This window comes from Heterocephalus glaber, unplaced genomic scaffold, assembly GCF_053883595.1.
Source record: "Heterocephalus glaber isolate CG9 unplaced genomic scaffold, H.glaber_assembly_v1.0 deba00000809, whole genome shotgun sequence".
Taxonomy (NCBI): Eukaryota; Metazoa; Chordata; class Mammalia; order Rodentia; family Bathyergidae; genus Heterocephalus; species Heterocephalus glaber.
The window spans coordinates 4364648-4380820 of NW_028258163.1; the positions used below are offsets into that span (position 1 = coordinate 4364648).

A 16173-nucleotide genomic window follows, 5' to 3' on the forward strand; every position below is an offset into this window, starting at 1 on the left:
ATGCCACCCTGCTCTGGTGTGGAGGGCGGGGCCCAGACTTCATCCTGGCAGCTTGACCAGCCCCATCTCGTGTACTCTGAGATTTCCTCACTCAAGGCCAGGCCTGGCCTGACAGACTTCTCATCATAGAATTAAGAATCTTGTGAGGCTTGGTGGTGCAGCCCTCAGGAAGCTAAGGCAGAAAGGTCACTGCAAGTTCCAGGTCAACCCCATAAGTGAGTAGCCTACAAGTAAGTGGGCTACATAGTGAGTTCAAGCCAGCCTGAAGTACATAAGCAAGACTCTGTTGAGAAAAAAAAAAGAAAGAAAGAATATTCACGGCAGGGCATGGGGCGGGAGAGGGTATGTAGGAAAGGAGCCTGTGCATAAGCCACCCTCTTGCTTGTCTTGTCGGGGGTGGCAGCAGGTAGTCATGCAGCCAGCCTTGCCCACCTTCTTCCTCAGCACCCACCCACCTAGACCTGGCAAATGGCACCAGTGACCTCTAACACTTGGCCACTGGGACGTGGGCCTGGGACAGCTCGGTGAAGCCAGAGGCAGGTGAAGCACAGGACTACTTCTAGGAGAGCCAGAAAGGACAGGGCACAGGGAAGGGAGCAGACAGGGCTGCCTCGGATACCTGGCCCATAGGATTTGCCAGGACACATGAAGGGAGGCACAGAGAGCGTGCTGAGCTGTGCCTCACCAAGGGACGGATGGGCCCTGTAACCCAGAAGTCTCTAATGTGCTCAACCTGCTCCCCCCATCTTGAGGGCCCCTCAGAGGATGATCAGGAAGTGGCTACCATGAAGTTACCTGAGGCAAACACAAAAACAAAAACAAAAAACAACTGTTGAAAGCCTTAATCTGGGCCACACTTTGTTCTGGAGGCAAGGCCTTGTGTAGCCCAGGTTGGCCCCAAACTCATGATCCTTCTCCCTCAGCCTCCTGAGTTCTGGGATTACAGGCATGCACCAGCACTGGCCATCTTTTTTTAGTTCCAGGTATAAATGTTACCCATGTTATCGCCAAGGGACTCGGGTGGGGGTTGGGGGAGGTGTGTGCACCTCTCTCAGAGAGGACAATTAGAGAATTGAAGACCAGGACCAGTAAGGAGCGAAGGGTCTAGAGCCCACCTCCCACCCTTCTGCTTCCTTCTAGAACAAGGCTGAGGAGCAAGCAGGGCTTGGTCACACTGAGGTCTGAGGGTCACTGGCCCCGGTCAGAGCCTCTGCCTGGCCCCGGGGAACCTGGGCCTTTTCGAGCTTTCTCCTTTCCCTTTGCTGCTCAGAGAGAAGCTTATTTGAATCCACATTGTCCTCAAGCTTGGTTCCAGATCTGTTCTGAACACCACGAATGAGGTCCAGATACCTCCACCCTAGGGTGGGGCTGTTGCCTGAGCTGCCAGGTGGCCTGGGAGGGTGGGGACCGGCCAGGGAACAGCCTGACCCACACCCCTGCCTTGAGATGCTGGGACAAGGGGCCCAGCCCCAGCCTGGGAGAGGAGGGCCCAGAGTGAAGTCTGCATGGCAGTGGCAGGGAGCTGGGTGTCCTGGCTTCTAGTCTCATTTGTAACACACACAGGCTGTGCCTCCCAGGGAGAAGATGCCACCTCTCTGGGCCTGTTTCCTCATCAACTAAATAAGTCTTCTCCAGTCTAATGGAGTTGGAAGGTGAGGGTGACCTAAATTTGGGAGGTGCTAGAAGGGAAAAGGGTAGAAGAGACATCTACCAGACTCTGTAACGCTGCTGCCCTCTGGTGGTTGCACGCAGTAACAGCACTGCAGTCTCTTGGGAGCATCCCCCGGTCCCTCTCTCTGCCTCCCTCTGCTTCCTGCCGATTTTTACCCAGGGTAGGAGGAATGCACTCTTAGAGGCCTTTGTCAGGCGCCAGCTCTCTCGAGGCTTGGTGCATGCTGAGGTAGCGGGGAAGAAAGGCAGTCACAGGGTGCAGGCTTGGTGCATGCTGAGGTAGCGGGGAAGAAAGGCAATCACAGGGTGCGAGCAGGATTCCCACAGCAGTGCTCTGGATAACGTGGGTTCCAGATCCCTTCTGCACTCCCTGATGGAGAGGCTCCGCAGCCTACGTGGCTCACTGTGCCAGAGCCTGGGGATCCTGAGGTCCCTGATCCCTGCCTTCAGAAGCCTCTGCCCAACGGTGGGGCAGACAGGCAAACTGCAGGTTCTGCAGAAGGCGGCAGATGCGGGGGCTGCTCAGAGGCATAGTGTATCGTATGAGTAACACCTGGGACGTGCAGCTAGCCACTGCGGGCCCCTGTCTGACTGTGGGCCTGTCCTGGGCGCGTGGGCCTCCAGCCTGATGGACCAGAAAGCCTTTGCCTCTAGGTCAGGGGCCTCTCTCCTGGCAGGCAGGCAGGCAGGCACTTCTAGAAGAGCTGGCTCTCTTCCCTGCGGGATGCACGGCTTTCTGCAGGCACCTGCTGCTCCCTTGTCCCCACCCTGGCTGGGAATGGGACCGAAGGGACAAAAACCTTGCCTCTTCCCAGCAGCCTCCTCTGTCTACATCTCTCCTCCCTGGACTGGACCTGGGGCCTGAGTTCCAAAAGGAGTGGTGGACACTAGTTTCCCTCCCAGGCCAGACTCTGGGGTCCTCCCCATTCCAGTAGCAGCAGGGGGCAGGTGATGGGGAGCTGGAGGCTCCTGGAGACTTCTGAGGTTTCTGAGGGTGAAAGTCAGCAGCCTGTGTGGGGCAGGATGCTGAGAGGGTGGGAGAAGAAGCGTGCGCTTGTGTGTGTGTGTGTGTGTGTGTGTGTGTGTGTGTGAGAGAGAGAGAGAGAGAGAGAGAGAGAGAGAGAGAGAGAGAGAGAGAGAGAGAGAACGTGTGTGTGGGGCCCAGGATGAGAAGCCTGGGCGCGTCACTGTTTCTGGGAGAGGAGATTGCGTGTGACTCAGTGGGAACATCCGGCAGGAAAGGAGGAGAGAGCGCAGTGGCATTTGCAAGCAGGATGGGAACTCTGGCGCTGCAGAGATGGGGTGTGGGGCCGGGTGAAGTCCTGGGGAGGGAAAGGGCTAAGTGTGGTGGAGTGGGGGGGAGCAGGGGGAGGATGGGGAGGAAAAAGGGGAGCAGAGATTCTGCCTCTGGCTACCTGGGCTGGTTTGGGAAGACAGAGAAGCAGAGAGGCTTTCTGCTGCAGAAAGAGGGGACAGGGAAACTAGGCCCGGTCAGGCAGGAATGTAGAGCATGCCAGGGTCCTAACGGATCAGGGCCTGGAAGTCAGGGCCTTGTAACTACTGGAGCCAACCCCAGGTTCTCCTAATGGAGAGTGCACCACGCTCCCTGGTACCCCAAGCCTTTGGTTCCACAGGCTCCAGGATGGGACTGGCTGGGCAGGGCAAGGGCACCACCCTCAGCTGTGCAAGGATGATTTGGGAGAAGCTTTCCTGAGAAGGGCTGTGTCCTTCCCCTGGGTCAGAGGCCAGAAGGAAAGAGCAAAACCAGGAAGGGCCTGGCGTGAGGAGCCCAAGGGAGGATGGCTGTCAGTGCTCTGAGCTGATGCTAAGGGCCCTGGAGGGAGGCCTCATGCCCAGGGTCAGAAACCAGACGACAGGGCCCCTCCCAGGAGTGGCTGTGTTGGCCGGACTAACATGGTATTTCAGGTATGAGGTAGTGTGTGGTAGCTGGAGGTGAGCTTCTTGAAGCCTTGAATGCCTTAAACCAAGGCTGGAGAGGGAGGCCAACCCAAGTGGAGGCCTCAGATCTCAGGGCCCGGTGGGAGGGATAGAGGCCTGCCTCTGGCAGCCAGGCCCAGGCAGAGGTCCTGCCTCCTGTGTGGGCTCAACAGAAGTCCTGGAGGGTGCTGGGACGGTGCTGGGACAGGGCCGGGAGAGGTGCTGGGCACGACCGGCTGGCTGCCGGTGCCGGTGCCCTGGTCCTGCCCTCTGGGAGTGGAAGGGTGGGGGTGGTGGCTCAGCGTTCCTGGCTGGGAGCCCAGAGGAGTCTTTTGTAATCACAACATGATCTCGTGTGCTGAGCAGCGAAGCCGGCAGGGAGAGGCCCGGCTCCGGCGGCTCCGGCTTCCCTCCTGCTCTGGCTCCCCTGGGGCTGCTCTGGAACTCTCTCCGTGCCCGCTGTTGCCATGTACCCAGCTGTGAGTGGCACCTCGCCTTGGCGGGGGGCTTCTTGGGGCTGGGAGAGGGCTGAGATAGGGGTAGTCACAGTCCGGGAGCAGCTGGGCACCACTGGGCCTGGGAAGATGAAGTCTGTGAGGAGGCAGATGGAGGGTCAGAGGGACGCTGGCACGGCAGAGGCCCTGCAGCCAGACAGAGGGCCGGAGCTTCATGCTGAGACCCGTCCTGCCTAGGGCGGCTCCCCGTGTGACAGAGCTGCTTTTCCTGCCATCCGCCACTGGCGGCTTGGCCTGAAGGGCTGGCCCTTTCCTGCAGGTTGGACACAGGCCGTGCAGCCGGGTCTAGGCCTGAGAGCCCAAGACCAAGCTGAAGCCTCTCTTTTCTGTGGTCCTGGATTTGGGAGCTGAACAGCTCCCCCTTGACCTCCCGAATCCCCTGGCAGCTTCCCAGTCAGGGCAGGTTCTGCTGCCAGAGCCATTTATAACTCCATTCCAGGCTCTGCTCACAGTGGGGCTCCCTGGAGAGCTGGGGGAGGGGCAGCCTGCTGTTGGAGCGGTGGCCTGGGTCGTGGGCCCTGACCTGAACCCCCCAGGGGTGGGCGACAGAGACTGGCAGATAGGCTTACGGGTGACGGGCCAGAGGACTTCTACGGGCCATCTCCCAAGGAACTCCTTTCCCTCTCATGTAACCTTCCTGCGTGCCTGGGGCCAGTTCCTTGGGAGGCAAGAATAAGCCCGGGTGGGAAAGCTGGGGAACTAGGAAGCGGGTAGCAGTCAGGAGCTTGGGGTTCCTGCCCTCTGTAGGGGCCCCATAGAGCTGAGTCCCCGATGAGCAGGCAGCAGGAGAAGGATGCAGAGCTGGATCGCAGGATAATTGCCCTGCGAAAGAAGAACCAGGCCTTACTTCGCAGGTACCAGGTGAGTGGCTGGGCTCCGTGAGGTGTGGGCTGACCTGGCTGATGCCCTGGCTGACTTGAAGATGCCTCCCTGCATGGCAGGCAGGCTCTCCCTGTAGGCTCTGGAACTCATCTCTGGGACTGGGGCCAGGTTTGGGGTGGGCTTGACCACCCCCCGACCAGAGGTTTGCCCAGGGTCTTGGGGACTTGCCCTTGGGGTCTCCCACTGGGGTCTCACTGTGTGGGCCTGTCAGTGTCTATGTCTGTGTGTCTAGCGGGCCGTGGCCAGTGCTGACCCCAGGCCCTCCCACAGGAGATCCAGGAAGACCGTCGGCAGGCGGAACAGGGGGGCATGGCTGTGACCACACCAGGGCTCCTCCTACCAGACAGCCTCACCGTCACCATCAGCCAGGTTCCCGGTGTAAGCCTCACCCTGGAGACAGGGCAGGGTGTCAGGGTGGAGGCCCAGCTCGTGCCCAGGGAGGACAACTGCTCCTGTCTCTTCTCATTCTCTGCTCTGGGGTGCACCTGGAAGTCCCAGCCTCACATAGCACAGCCATTATTGTCCCCTCAAAGGGACACAGCTGAAAGGTCACTGAATAGAAGCCTCCTCATACCCTTTTCCAGCCTGGGAGCCTTGTACCTATGCCCTAAGGCATAGGCTGCTCCTAACTCCCGACCCCAGGACTAAAAACTCTGCAGAAAGTGGGGGACAGAGAAGCCAGGGCCGAAGGCCAGGAGCAGAGTCTGAGACAAAGCCCCACTGTCTGGGCACCCCAGAGTTCCCAGCTCAAGACGACAGGCCACTGTAGCATCTTGGGCCCCAAGAGGCCCTGGGCTCTGGATTACCTAATACCATTGGCATGTGAACTGCCAGCTTCCCTGAGGGCATCCCAGGGAGGGTCTAGACTGGAACCCAGGTCTGGGGATCCACCCAGAGGGACCGAACCCAGGTCTGTCCAGCACGGCCATGCAGCCTGAGGAAATGAATGGGTGTCTTGCATGGTAGGAGAAGCGAGTTGTCAGCAGGAACTGGGTGAGGAGCCCTCCTGGGCCTGGAGTGCCCAATGAGATGGTCGAGGGTGAGGATGCAGAGGACCATAGGGGCACTTTCTGCTTGGGGGAGCGAGTGGAATTGGCCGTGACCATGGAAAACAAAGCCAAGGTGAGCAGGGGTGGGGCATCCAGGTCCCGGTGGGCAGTCCCTTCTCCCCAGGCTCTGTCACGAAGCCCATCGTCACCCTCCCCAGGCTAAACGGATCGTGAGTGAGAAGTCCACTAGAGCACCGAGCCAGGGGCCAGGTGGGTTACCTGGAGGGGGCTGGGGCCGGAGCTCCCCCTCGCAGACGGCTGTCAGCTCGGATTCTGTGCGGAAGGTACATCTTCCAGAAAGGTGGGGACGTGAATGTGCCAGTCCTCGTTTCCGGAGGCAGAGAAGCTGACTGAGCTATGATCCTCATGTGCAGGGACAGGACGGAGGCATCCTCTGTGAGAATTCCTGCCCTCCTTCCTTTCCTTGCCAGGCTCCACTTTGGGTGGGCCTTGCTGTTAGGGACAGTTTAAGCCAGAGACGTGATTGGCCCCCTACCCTCCCGGCCCACCTGGTGGCAGGGGCGGGGGTGTAGGGGACTGGCCTTGTGCCAGCTGTGACCTCTAGGTGGCAGCAGCCCCTAGCCCTTGCTGTCGCTCTCAGCTCTGGGTGGCTTTCCCACCCGAGGCGGTCCTAAACACCCCAGCAGCAGCTCGGCGTGGGCGTGTCGTGTCGGTGTTGTTGTTAGCCTCAATCTACAGACGAGGAAATGATACCCAGAGAGGTATCAAGTTACTCGCCCCAAACACACAGTTAGTGAGTGACACAGCTGCCCATGGCAAGCAGAGAGACACTTAGAGAGGGACCAGATTGCATTTTCAGATGGGGACCTGGAAACCACAGGAGTGGAAGGGTTAGGAAGGAGGACCTCTGAGTCTCCAGTCCCTGTCCTGCCTTTGTCCCCATGGTGTTGAGTGTCTTCTTCTTGCAGGGTGCTTGGGAGCCCCGGAGTCCAGGCACTGTCCCAGGCCCAGCGCCCCGGCAGCCAGTGGGGCAGGCCCCAGAGACGCTGGGCTGGGACTATGCCCAGTGGAAGCAGGAGCGGGTGCAGATTGACCTGGCCCGCCTCGCACGACACAGAGATGCACAGGGTGACTGGCGCCGCCCGTGGGACCTGGACAAGGCCAAGCCCATGTGGGTGGCAGGGCTGAGAGGTTGCTGGGCCGACCTGCGCGTGGGACTGGTAGAGCTGAGTGTGGGTCCTGCTTAGAGGGCAGGGACCTTCCTGAGCCCTTTGGGTCAGGCCAGGCTCAGGGCTCTATTTGAGCAGGGGTCCCCCCTTTCTTGGGCCCGCTGTCTCCCTGCTGCCCTTAGCTCTGGGGCTGGGGAGGCAGTGTCAGTGTGGAGCCTGCTGTAACCTCTCTGCACCCTGCAACCCGCACCTGACTCCCCTCTCTGTCCACACAGGCTACAGGACAGCGGCGTGGCCCGGGACAAGGGTCCGGCCAGGGTGGGCAGCAGAAAGGGTGAGCCCACATCCACCTCACCCCTGTACCTTGAGTTCTTTCACCTCCACCCTCTTTCTGTCTTTTTTTTTTTTCTCTCTGTCTCTTGATTTCCTGCTTCTTTTCAGAGCTAAAAGGAACCCCGGGAAGACATCTTCCTTCCCTTCCTTTCCTGCACTGTCACACCTTCCCCCCATCCTCTGAGTCCACAACCCTTGCCAGGTTCTGGCCCCAGCAGACCGCAGCAAGCCAGCCCTGGGTCTTCCCAGGAGATATTCCCCATCAGGTTAAAGGCTGCATGGCCCCGGCCCGCTGCAGGAACAACCCTGTGGATTTCTGGCCCTCTCATTCTGCATATAAGAAAGCAGGGGGCTGTGTGGGTGGCTGGTCCATGTCACCCAGCCATGTTCTGGCAAACAAAGCATAGGTCTCCAGGCCAGAGCTCTTTTGGGGAGGCAGAAAACCCACAAGTGTATCAGGACTGGTAACTTCCTGGTGCCAGAAGAATGGGTGTTTCTGCTCTGGATCTTCTCTTACCACACCTTTCCCCCATTTCTTTTGTCCCCTGTTAGGTCTCAGGGCCCAGCGGAAGGTACAGCCCCCACTGTTTTCCCCTGTTGGGAAAGGTGAGTTGGAGGAGCAGGGTCCCGTCAACTGCTACACCCTCTTCTCCTTGATGGTGGACCCTGTCTTGCAGGTCGAGGTGAACAGCCTGGCAGACCTTCAGTTTTGCCAGCCACAAGCGGCAAACCCTGGGGGAAAGAGAGGCTGACTGGCAGGGCCCGAAGGTAACAGGTGGCAGGGGACAAAATCAAAGCAGGAACCTAGGCATCCTGCTCTCCCGCACGGCCCTGGTACAGATGCCTGCTCTATCCCCAGGGTCCACACCTTCTGGCTGGCTGCTGCCTGGCACAGGTTAATGAGATGCCAGGAGAGGCCAACAGAGGCGGCAGGCACAGAGCCTGGTGCCCAGGGAGGCCTTGTAATTACAGCAGCTCCCTTCCCCTGGGCGGTGAGGTGCTCCTTTCCCAGGCAGTGCAGGCAGAGACATGCCTAGAGTCCCTGTGGAGGTCAGGTGCAGCAGGCTTGACCATAAACAGCAGCTGAGGACCCAGGATGGAGCCAAGGTGGGCGGCATTCAGAAGAGATGGTTGGATTTGGGGAACAAGGTCAGGCTGGCAGAGAAGCATCCTGGAGCTTCACTCTGGTTCTGACGCTGCTCTGAGACCCTTAGGCCTTAGCTTCTTCTGCCATCAGCTATGGGGTGGGGAGTGATGCAAAGTGGGCCTTCATGTTCTGTGTTCTGCAGGTGGGAAGCGAAGGAAGAGGAGGAGGAGCTGCAGAGTCAGGAGGTGGGTTTTAGGGCGGAGGCTGGGGCAGGCTGGGGACCTGAGGCCTGAACTCACCAGCTAGCTGGGCTATTCTCTGGTTTCAGGGAAGCCAGAGCACCAGAAAGCCTTCCATGGCAGAGGAGGAGCATGCGCAGAAGCAGAGTGACACGGAGCTGGGCCGACTGGAGGGGAGCCTGGCAAGCGGCCCAGCCCCAGCCTCCCCAGAGGGGCCAAAAGGGGAGTTGGGAGCCTCGACAGCCAACTCGGCCCCTGGCTCTCCCCAAAATACTGACCTGGCTCCACTTGACCTCTCTCTAGGAGGACCCAGCAGCCCCAGGCCTGGAGAGAGTGCATGTGTGCTCAGCCCAGGGCCTGGGGCCCAGGAGAGCCCAGTGTCCCTGCCAGGTGGCTCTCAGCAACAGCCCCTGGGGTGTAATGACCACCAGTCCAGGCCAGAAGTCCAGACTTTCTCTGGACCAAAAAAAGGAGCAGGGGCCTTAGAGCCCAGAGAGGACAGGGCTGCCAAGGCTGGAGCCCAGCAGAGCTTGACTCCTACCAGCAGGGGCCCCAGAGGAACCAGCCAAAGAGTGAGAGGCACGGGTGTGAGGAGCAGGACAGGGGGTCCTGGCCCTTCGGGAAGATGCTGAGCATGGCTCCCAGGAGCCAGCAGCTGGGCTGGGGAGAAGAAGCAGAAACTCAGTCAGAAGTCTGGTTGCTGGTGGCTTGTGCTAGCCTGGCTGAGTAGTGTGGCAAACCCGTCAACAGGGCCGCCTCCTTAACCCTGCACCTCACCTTCGCGTCCCTGAGCACATGTGGGTCTTCCTAGGCAGGCTCGGGCCCCTGGCATATTCCTATGCTGGGACCAGGTATCCAAGGGTGGTTCCCTGACCTGTGCCCACCGCTCCCCAGGTCATGAGCCTTTTCTACCATGGTGACAGAGCAGGGCTTGGTAACCCCCAGCACCTGGTCTTCCTGGCTACCCATCATCTCTAGGGCTTCTGCTCAGCTGGCATGGTAAGCCCAAGCCCAGGTCCTTTTCATGCCCTGCCCCTCTCCCAGGTCACTCACAGTCCCAGACTCCCAGGATGGCCAAGCCCGGAGGATCTCAGCCATCACCTGTCAGCCTCCTGCTTCTCCTAAAGAGGACCCTGAGGTCCAGTTGGCAGAGACTGGGCTGGGAGCAGAATAGAAGAGTAGACAGTGCGAAAAGAAAGGTGTTTAGAAAGGCCTCCTCTCTGAAACAGGGCAGCCTGGGGAGGGGACACCTCCTGAACCCACAGCAGGGTGGGAGCGCTCACCAGCAGGCACCCCTCTCCCCGACACCGGATCAGACATCATGTGCACCCGGAGGGAGACAAGGGTAATTTCCTGCCCTCTCCTCCCCTACCTCCTGCACCAAGGCCATGCCGAAGGAAGGAATCAGAGACGGAGACTCAAGAGCCAGACGGACAGTGACTCCAGCTAAGTAGGACATCAGGTCTTGTCTCTCCTACTTAGTCTCCATTTCCTCCCTCTCCCCCAAGGCCCATGCCTGGTGAATTATCCAGACTCTGCACAAGCTGTGGCTTCCTTTCAATTCAACATTTCCTGAGCACCCTCTACCAGTAATCCAGCCGGTGGGCGATGGTGGCTTTGCCAGCAAGAGGGAGGGAAGAAACCCAGTCATCGGCAGCTCTAGGCTGAACAGCAGGTGCTGTTCTTGGCTATAGACGCCTGAAAGCACTGGGGGCAGGACAGTGGTAGGAGCCGGAGGGGAAACAGCCATCTCTGCTTGGTGGAGACAGAGGCTCTTGTTTTATGTGACCCATGCCCTCTGCACCCAAGCCTTTGCCTGGACCTCAGCATGTGGCCCCTTCTGCTCCCCTCCTCTCTGTGTGGGTCTTCCTGAGAGGCTGGTGGACCTCACAGGCCCTCTGAGGCTCTAGGGAGAATCCAGATCATCCTCCGGATGTCACTACCGTTACCTATGGGGTCAGAACTGTGGGGTGGCAGCTCATTCTTCCTCCCTGGCTCTTGGCTCCTCCCCCATCCTCTACTCAGGAAAGGGATCTATCTCTTCAGCAGACCAGATGGAGAACCCTTCTCACCCTTTCTGTGAAGAGTCAAGCAGGTTCTGGAGAGGGCCTGCAAGTGAGGCCTGCTGCTCCTGCTGGTTCCTAGATTCCACCTTTTGAACAGTAAGGGTCCGGATGAAAATTCGTGGAGGGCTGGGAGAGAAGGCAGATTCTAAAGGGCAGGTTGCTGGCTATGTAGGAGCAGGGAAGGGTTACCCCTGCCTGGAGCAACAAAGTATCTTGATTTCAGAGCGGAGTCAAAGCAGAGGTTCCTGGGAAAATCTCCAGGGATCAGTGAGGGGTGGTGCCAACTCCGTGCAGTGCACCAAGAAGCTGGTCAGGGATGTTAGGTGGCCAGTGGGTAAAAGCGGTGGGTGTGAGGTCAGCAGAAGCTGGGGAAGGCTTGGAAACATCTTTATGCACCCGGGAGACATCTAGACCAGAGCAAAGACGCCTAGCTCAAGCTTTCCTCTTGTCTTCTAGTCACAAGTTTATAGCTTTGTAGTATGGCACAGGTCCTGGAGCTCACAACTCCCAAAGGACAGGGCTGAGGGCCAGAGGAGGTTCAGGGAAGGCCCTTGAGTTCAGATGTCTCTGAAAATGATTTCAATAAAATATCTGAATTCTGAACTGGGGATGTAGTCCCCAGTGTAGTCTGTGGTGGAGCACATGCTTAGCATGAGAGAGGCCCTGGATTTGATCCCAGTAGCACATCAAAAACAAAAAAAGGAGAGAATTTGAATTCTAAAGTTCACAGCTGTATCCCATAGACCCCCAGGTGCCAGCTGTACAGTTGTACCTTCATTAAAGGGTGTAAGTTATGGCCCATTTGACCATGGAAGATAGAGAAATTGGGCAGAGCCCTGGTTCAGCCCTTGGGAAGGGACCAAAGCAGGAGGGAAATTTGGGTAGAAAGGCTTGGAGGACAGGGAGCTTCCCTTCATGAGGGAGCATCCAGAAGACTGTTAGGAGAAAGGGTTCCTGCAGTGGGGAGAAGGGAGAATAGCACAGGATGTCTTCATCGCAGGAAGACAAGATGGTAGAGCAGGGAAATAACCCTGAGCTTTTCCTGGGAAAGGAGAGCTCTTCTCCAAAATAAGGGAAAAAACAGCTATGGTGGCTGCCCTTGCTGCTCTAAGATGAAGCCAGCTATGGAAGAGGAAATACAGCTAGGCACCCTCCATAGACCTTGGGATCATGGCAAGCTGGCAGTATCTCTTCCTGGCTTCGAGCCTTCCTCTCAGATGCCCTTGCCTAATGACAGACAAGACCACTCTTCAAGGGACTTCATTAACCATGGCTATCAGGAACCTAGACATAAGACCAGAGGAGTTGAGCAAGAAGGTCGCACGGGAGTAGGAGAGAGCCAGCAGGAAAAGAACAGCTTTACCTGAAGCCTTGAGACAGGAGGGCTAAAAAGGCAGAGAGGCCTCTCTGTCCCAGGCCCATCTCACTTGGCAGAAAGAAAACCGAGTAGACCAGACACAAGAAAGTCACGTGTTTTGATGACAGGCAGCATGGTAGAGTGGAATGAGCACTGGCCTTGGCATCTAACAGACTGAATCTGAACTTTAGCCTGCCATCTGTCAGCTGAGTGACTCCGGGCTATTTTAACTTCTAAAGCCTCAGTCTCCTTATCTGCAAAGTGACCTTGAAGGATTGTTGAGAAAATGAAAAGAGTTTGCAAAAATATACCTGGCATACCGTAGACACTGTAGTGTGGTCTCCCTGGCACACAGCAGGGGCTTGGTGAATACCTGTTGAATAAACAAAGTGGCTATTTGGTGTGATCTCTGTCTACTTTGCTTTCTGTCACCTCCTTGTCACTCTCTTTCACCCTCATCTTCACTGGTGGTCAGTGTGCTCTCTAGGGAAGGAGAGATGGTTTGTAGGGTTATCTAACCTTCTAGGGACAGTTCGCTTCTTTTATGCCCCCTGGGTGTTCCAGTGGAGCAAACAGCTCACCAAGTGTCCCTGCTTTTTCAGGGACCTCCTTTGTGCTCACCCACTGGCTCTATCACTTCCCCTTAATTCTGCACACTGGCTCTCAAGCTCACAATGGTTACTCTTTTCTTCTATTTATATCTGGAACAATCTCAAATTCATAGCACAGTTTCTGTTGCTTTATCATTTCTCCCAGAAACCAACCCCTTTGTGGAGTTTGCTCTGTGCTTCCTAGGGTTAAATTTTGCCACCGGAAGAAGCATCATTTCCATATCTTCTTATGGTTAAGGGGCAGCTAACTGGGGATCCTTGGAAGCAGGGGATGCCCAGCTAATCTAACAAGACACAAGTTTGGAAGGACTGACCACCAATCAACTCTGGCCTGAAGCACAGGAATAACAGGAAAAGATGGCCATATCCTCCCACCCCCAAGGAAATGGCAAAAATCTCCATATGGCCATACTTCTTTGGTACATTAAATTGAGGAGGAAGGAGTCAATGGAAGAGAAAAATTGAAGACATATTTCACTTGTTTCTTGGGCCATTTATCAATGTCCACAGACCCCACCAACATCTTGTTCTGAGCTGGGGTTATTAGGGCTGATGAGGAGGGGCTGACAGGGTGCCCGTGACATCTCTGCAGGGGGAGTGCTCAGGGCTGGGCAAGAGTGGAGCTGGCAGAAAGGCTGTTTTGTCTCAGCAAGCCTGCTGGGGCCACGTCACCACTCACTCGGCATCCACTTGACGCCGGGGAGATGAAATAGCGCAGACCTGGCACCAGAGAGAACAAATGTGGCACCCACTGCTCCTTTTAAGGACTGGCTCGAGAAGCTGCAGGCCCTAGGACAGGAGGTGCGGCAGACACATCAGTACCTTTGAGGGAAAGGAGGGGGGAGCTCTCAGGCCTGCCTCCCTTAACAAGCTCTCCAGGGCAAGTTCTCCTGCCACTGTCAAAAGTAATGAACAATGTAGGCGTTTTTCCTTTTCTTACAGACTCGGGGGACACAGGCTCTTCTCCCAGCAGGGCAGCTGGCTTCAAGGAAGCAAAAGGATCATAAGTCACCTTGATAACCAGCTATCCAAACAGAAGTATCCTAATCCTACATCACAAAATCAGAGGAAAGCCTGGGTCAGTGGTTCCCCAAATTCAGTGTGCATCCAAATCACCTGGAAAACTGATTAAAATAGAAGGCTGGGTTCTACTTCCTGAGTTTTTCCTTCAGCTGGTCTGGGATTGGGCCTATGGTGACACAGTTCTATCAAATTTCCAGGTGAGGCTATGCTGTTGGCCTAGGTGCTGGTGTCATGCTTACTACCTGCCCCTTCGCCTTTCTTTCCATGCATTGTTCTTTCCCAAAGGTACAGACATGCCCTTGAAAATATAGTTTTGGGCTGGGGATTTAGCTCAGTGGTTCTGCCACCTGCCTCACAAGCGCAAGGTCCCGAGTTCGATCCCCGGTACCAAAAAAAAAAAAAAAAGAAAATATATTGTTTCACACGTATACACTGTGCTTTATTCCCAAGTTCTCAAGGCCCTTCACACGGTTACCTCCATTTTTTCTCATGCAGTCAGTCTCCCTGGTTGTTAGAAAAGGGAGAGGAGCGGGGCCTTAATCAATGCCACTGTTGAGATCCCTGGTGTTCAACCTTCCAGTTCAGGGGTCCTTTCTGAGGATGCACTGCCTCCTCAACAGGTCCTAGTGATGTCATGAGCTGTCCATAGCTCCAGGACAGGCTGCTGTGACTTGACACTGCCCAGGTAAAAGCAGGGAGTGGAGAGAGCTCAGGTGGCCTCTGGTATCCAAGTGCAGGAGACCTTCAGAGTGACCGTGAACACTGAGCGAGCAGAGAAGTATTTAAATGGAAATCACTGGTAATGAATACAATTGCTGTTGTTTGGGCAGTTTGTTTTGGGACTTCGGAGGCTCACTTGGCATACTGCCGGCAGTGAATAGTTTGAATGGTAAATATTCTTAAGGATATGAGTTAAATTCTTATTCCTCTTTAACTGAAAAGCTATTGTAAAAACATTACTGGAATTAAGAAAACAGAGCAGTTGAAGACTCTTGTGAACATGAGTATAAAGGGCAAGGATTGTTGGTCATTTTCTGGTCCTTTCCTGGTGGCTTAGTCAGTGTTTCTGGAACTGAATGGCACACTGGGAGACTGTCCGGGTCAGGGTGTCCCTCACTGACAGGTGGCTGATGGTGGACCACTGGGAGACAGCACTGTTTCTGACCAAGGATGGAGGGCCTGGTGGAGTCTGGGTGTGTGGCAGAGAAGCTTTTTTTGTTTAATTAGCTACTAGAGGGAAGAAAAAGCATAACCCAGGCTTTCTGGCAGCTCAAAACCACAGGCTATGTCAGCAAGTGAAACATATGTGACCAAAAACTGCCAAAAGAACAGCTATTTTTGTAGCTCCACATTAGGGCCGGGACAGAGGAAACAATAAGGGTCATACAGCCTGTGTCATGTCTATTAAGCACTGCAGGGAATATAGCTGTGGACTTCTAGCTCCTGGAAAGTACAGGCATACCCAATGTGAGCCTCTCCTCTCAGAAATACAGAAGCTGAGGCTAGAGGAGTTAGTGAGGCTACAATTTGTAGGGTCTTTTTGTACCAGATTATGGGGCAGGGTTTCAGGGAAACAAGTGGATTATGACAGGGACACCACAACAGCAGGGCCAATTCTACCAACAGCACAATTAACCAGGCGATCAGCAAACTGAGCACCTACTGCTCTGTGCCAGGCACTGAGCATGGATCATAAGAAATGGCAGAGCTACTGCAGCCCCTTCCTCCGCCGAGGGGGGCAAAAAGAAAAAAAAAGTAGAGCTGTGACTGTTTTGTTACTGAATTATAATTCCAGAAATATCTCCATTCTCTGCAGACAGGAAAGGAAGGCTAATTGTGACCCTTTTAAATGGCTGTGGTAGCCCTAAAGCTCGGGACCGACCTTTCAGTTCTCCTTAAAGAAACAGGTTAGAACAAGGAGATGCTCTGTACTCAGCATTTCAAAATAGGATATAAATACTCAACTAAAGAACACACTATCTTAGAATTCCCCAGTGAAATCTGAAAAACAAAGTAGACAGAAAAGCTAGAAAACTGTGGTCTCATACCATGTAGCAATCTACAACTGTCAGGAAGAGAAATATTTCAGAGAAACACTTCGCACCTGAGCACTGAGAAAGGACAGAAAAGATAGCCCCAGAAGTGCAGTTCAAAGGGCTCCCTGACCCCATTACCTTCTAAAACTTCACTTTGACAAAGGGATTCTCTCTTCTTCTGAATTCAGGCTGCTAGGGAAGAAATGTTTACAGGAACTTCTAAAGTAAGCAAACAC

At 55.6% G+C, this 16173-nt stretch overlaps 1 protein-coding gene across 16 annotated transcripts in view; it reads left to right on the forward strand.

Annotated features, from left to right (window-relative positions):
• The window catches only part of Ccdc9b (coiled-coil domain containing 9B), a 27285-nt gene extending 12974 nt beyond the window's left edge, over window positions 1–14311 (forward strand). The window contains exons 2-13 of one of the 16 annotated variants that reach the window (XR_015449787.1): window positions 4872–4985; window positions 5277–5384; window positions 5973–6128; window positions 6214–6339; window positions 6985–7187; window positions 7461–7519; window positions 8071–8124; window positions 8196–8286; window positions 8808–8850; window positions 8934–10519; window positions 10870–11006; window positions 13821–14311. Coding sequence is in view for 5 of the 16 variants with exons in the window: in XM_087207510.1 (XP_087063636.1) it covers window positions 3586–3597; window positions 4872–4985; window positions 5277–5384; window positions 5973–6128; window positions 6214–6339; window positions 6985–7187; window positions 7461–7519; window positions 8071–8124; window positions 8196–8286; window positions 8808–8850; window positions 8934–9476 (1509 nt within the window). In the remaining 11 variants the exon portion in view is untranslated. The other 15 variants (XR_015449788.1, XR_015449790.1, XR_015449793.1 and 12 more) reach the window with 15 other exon arrangements.
• The last annotated feature ends 1862 nt before the right edge of the window (window positions 14312–16173 follow it).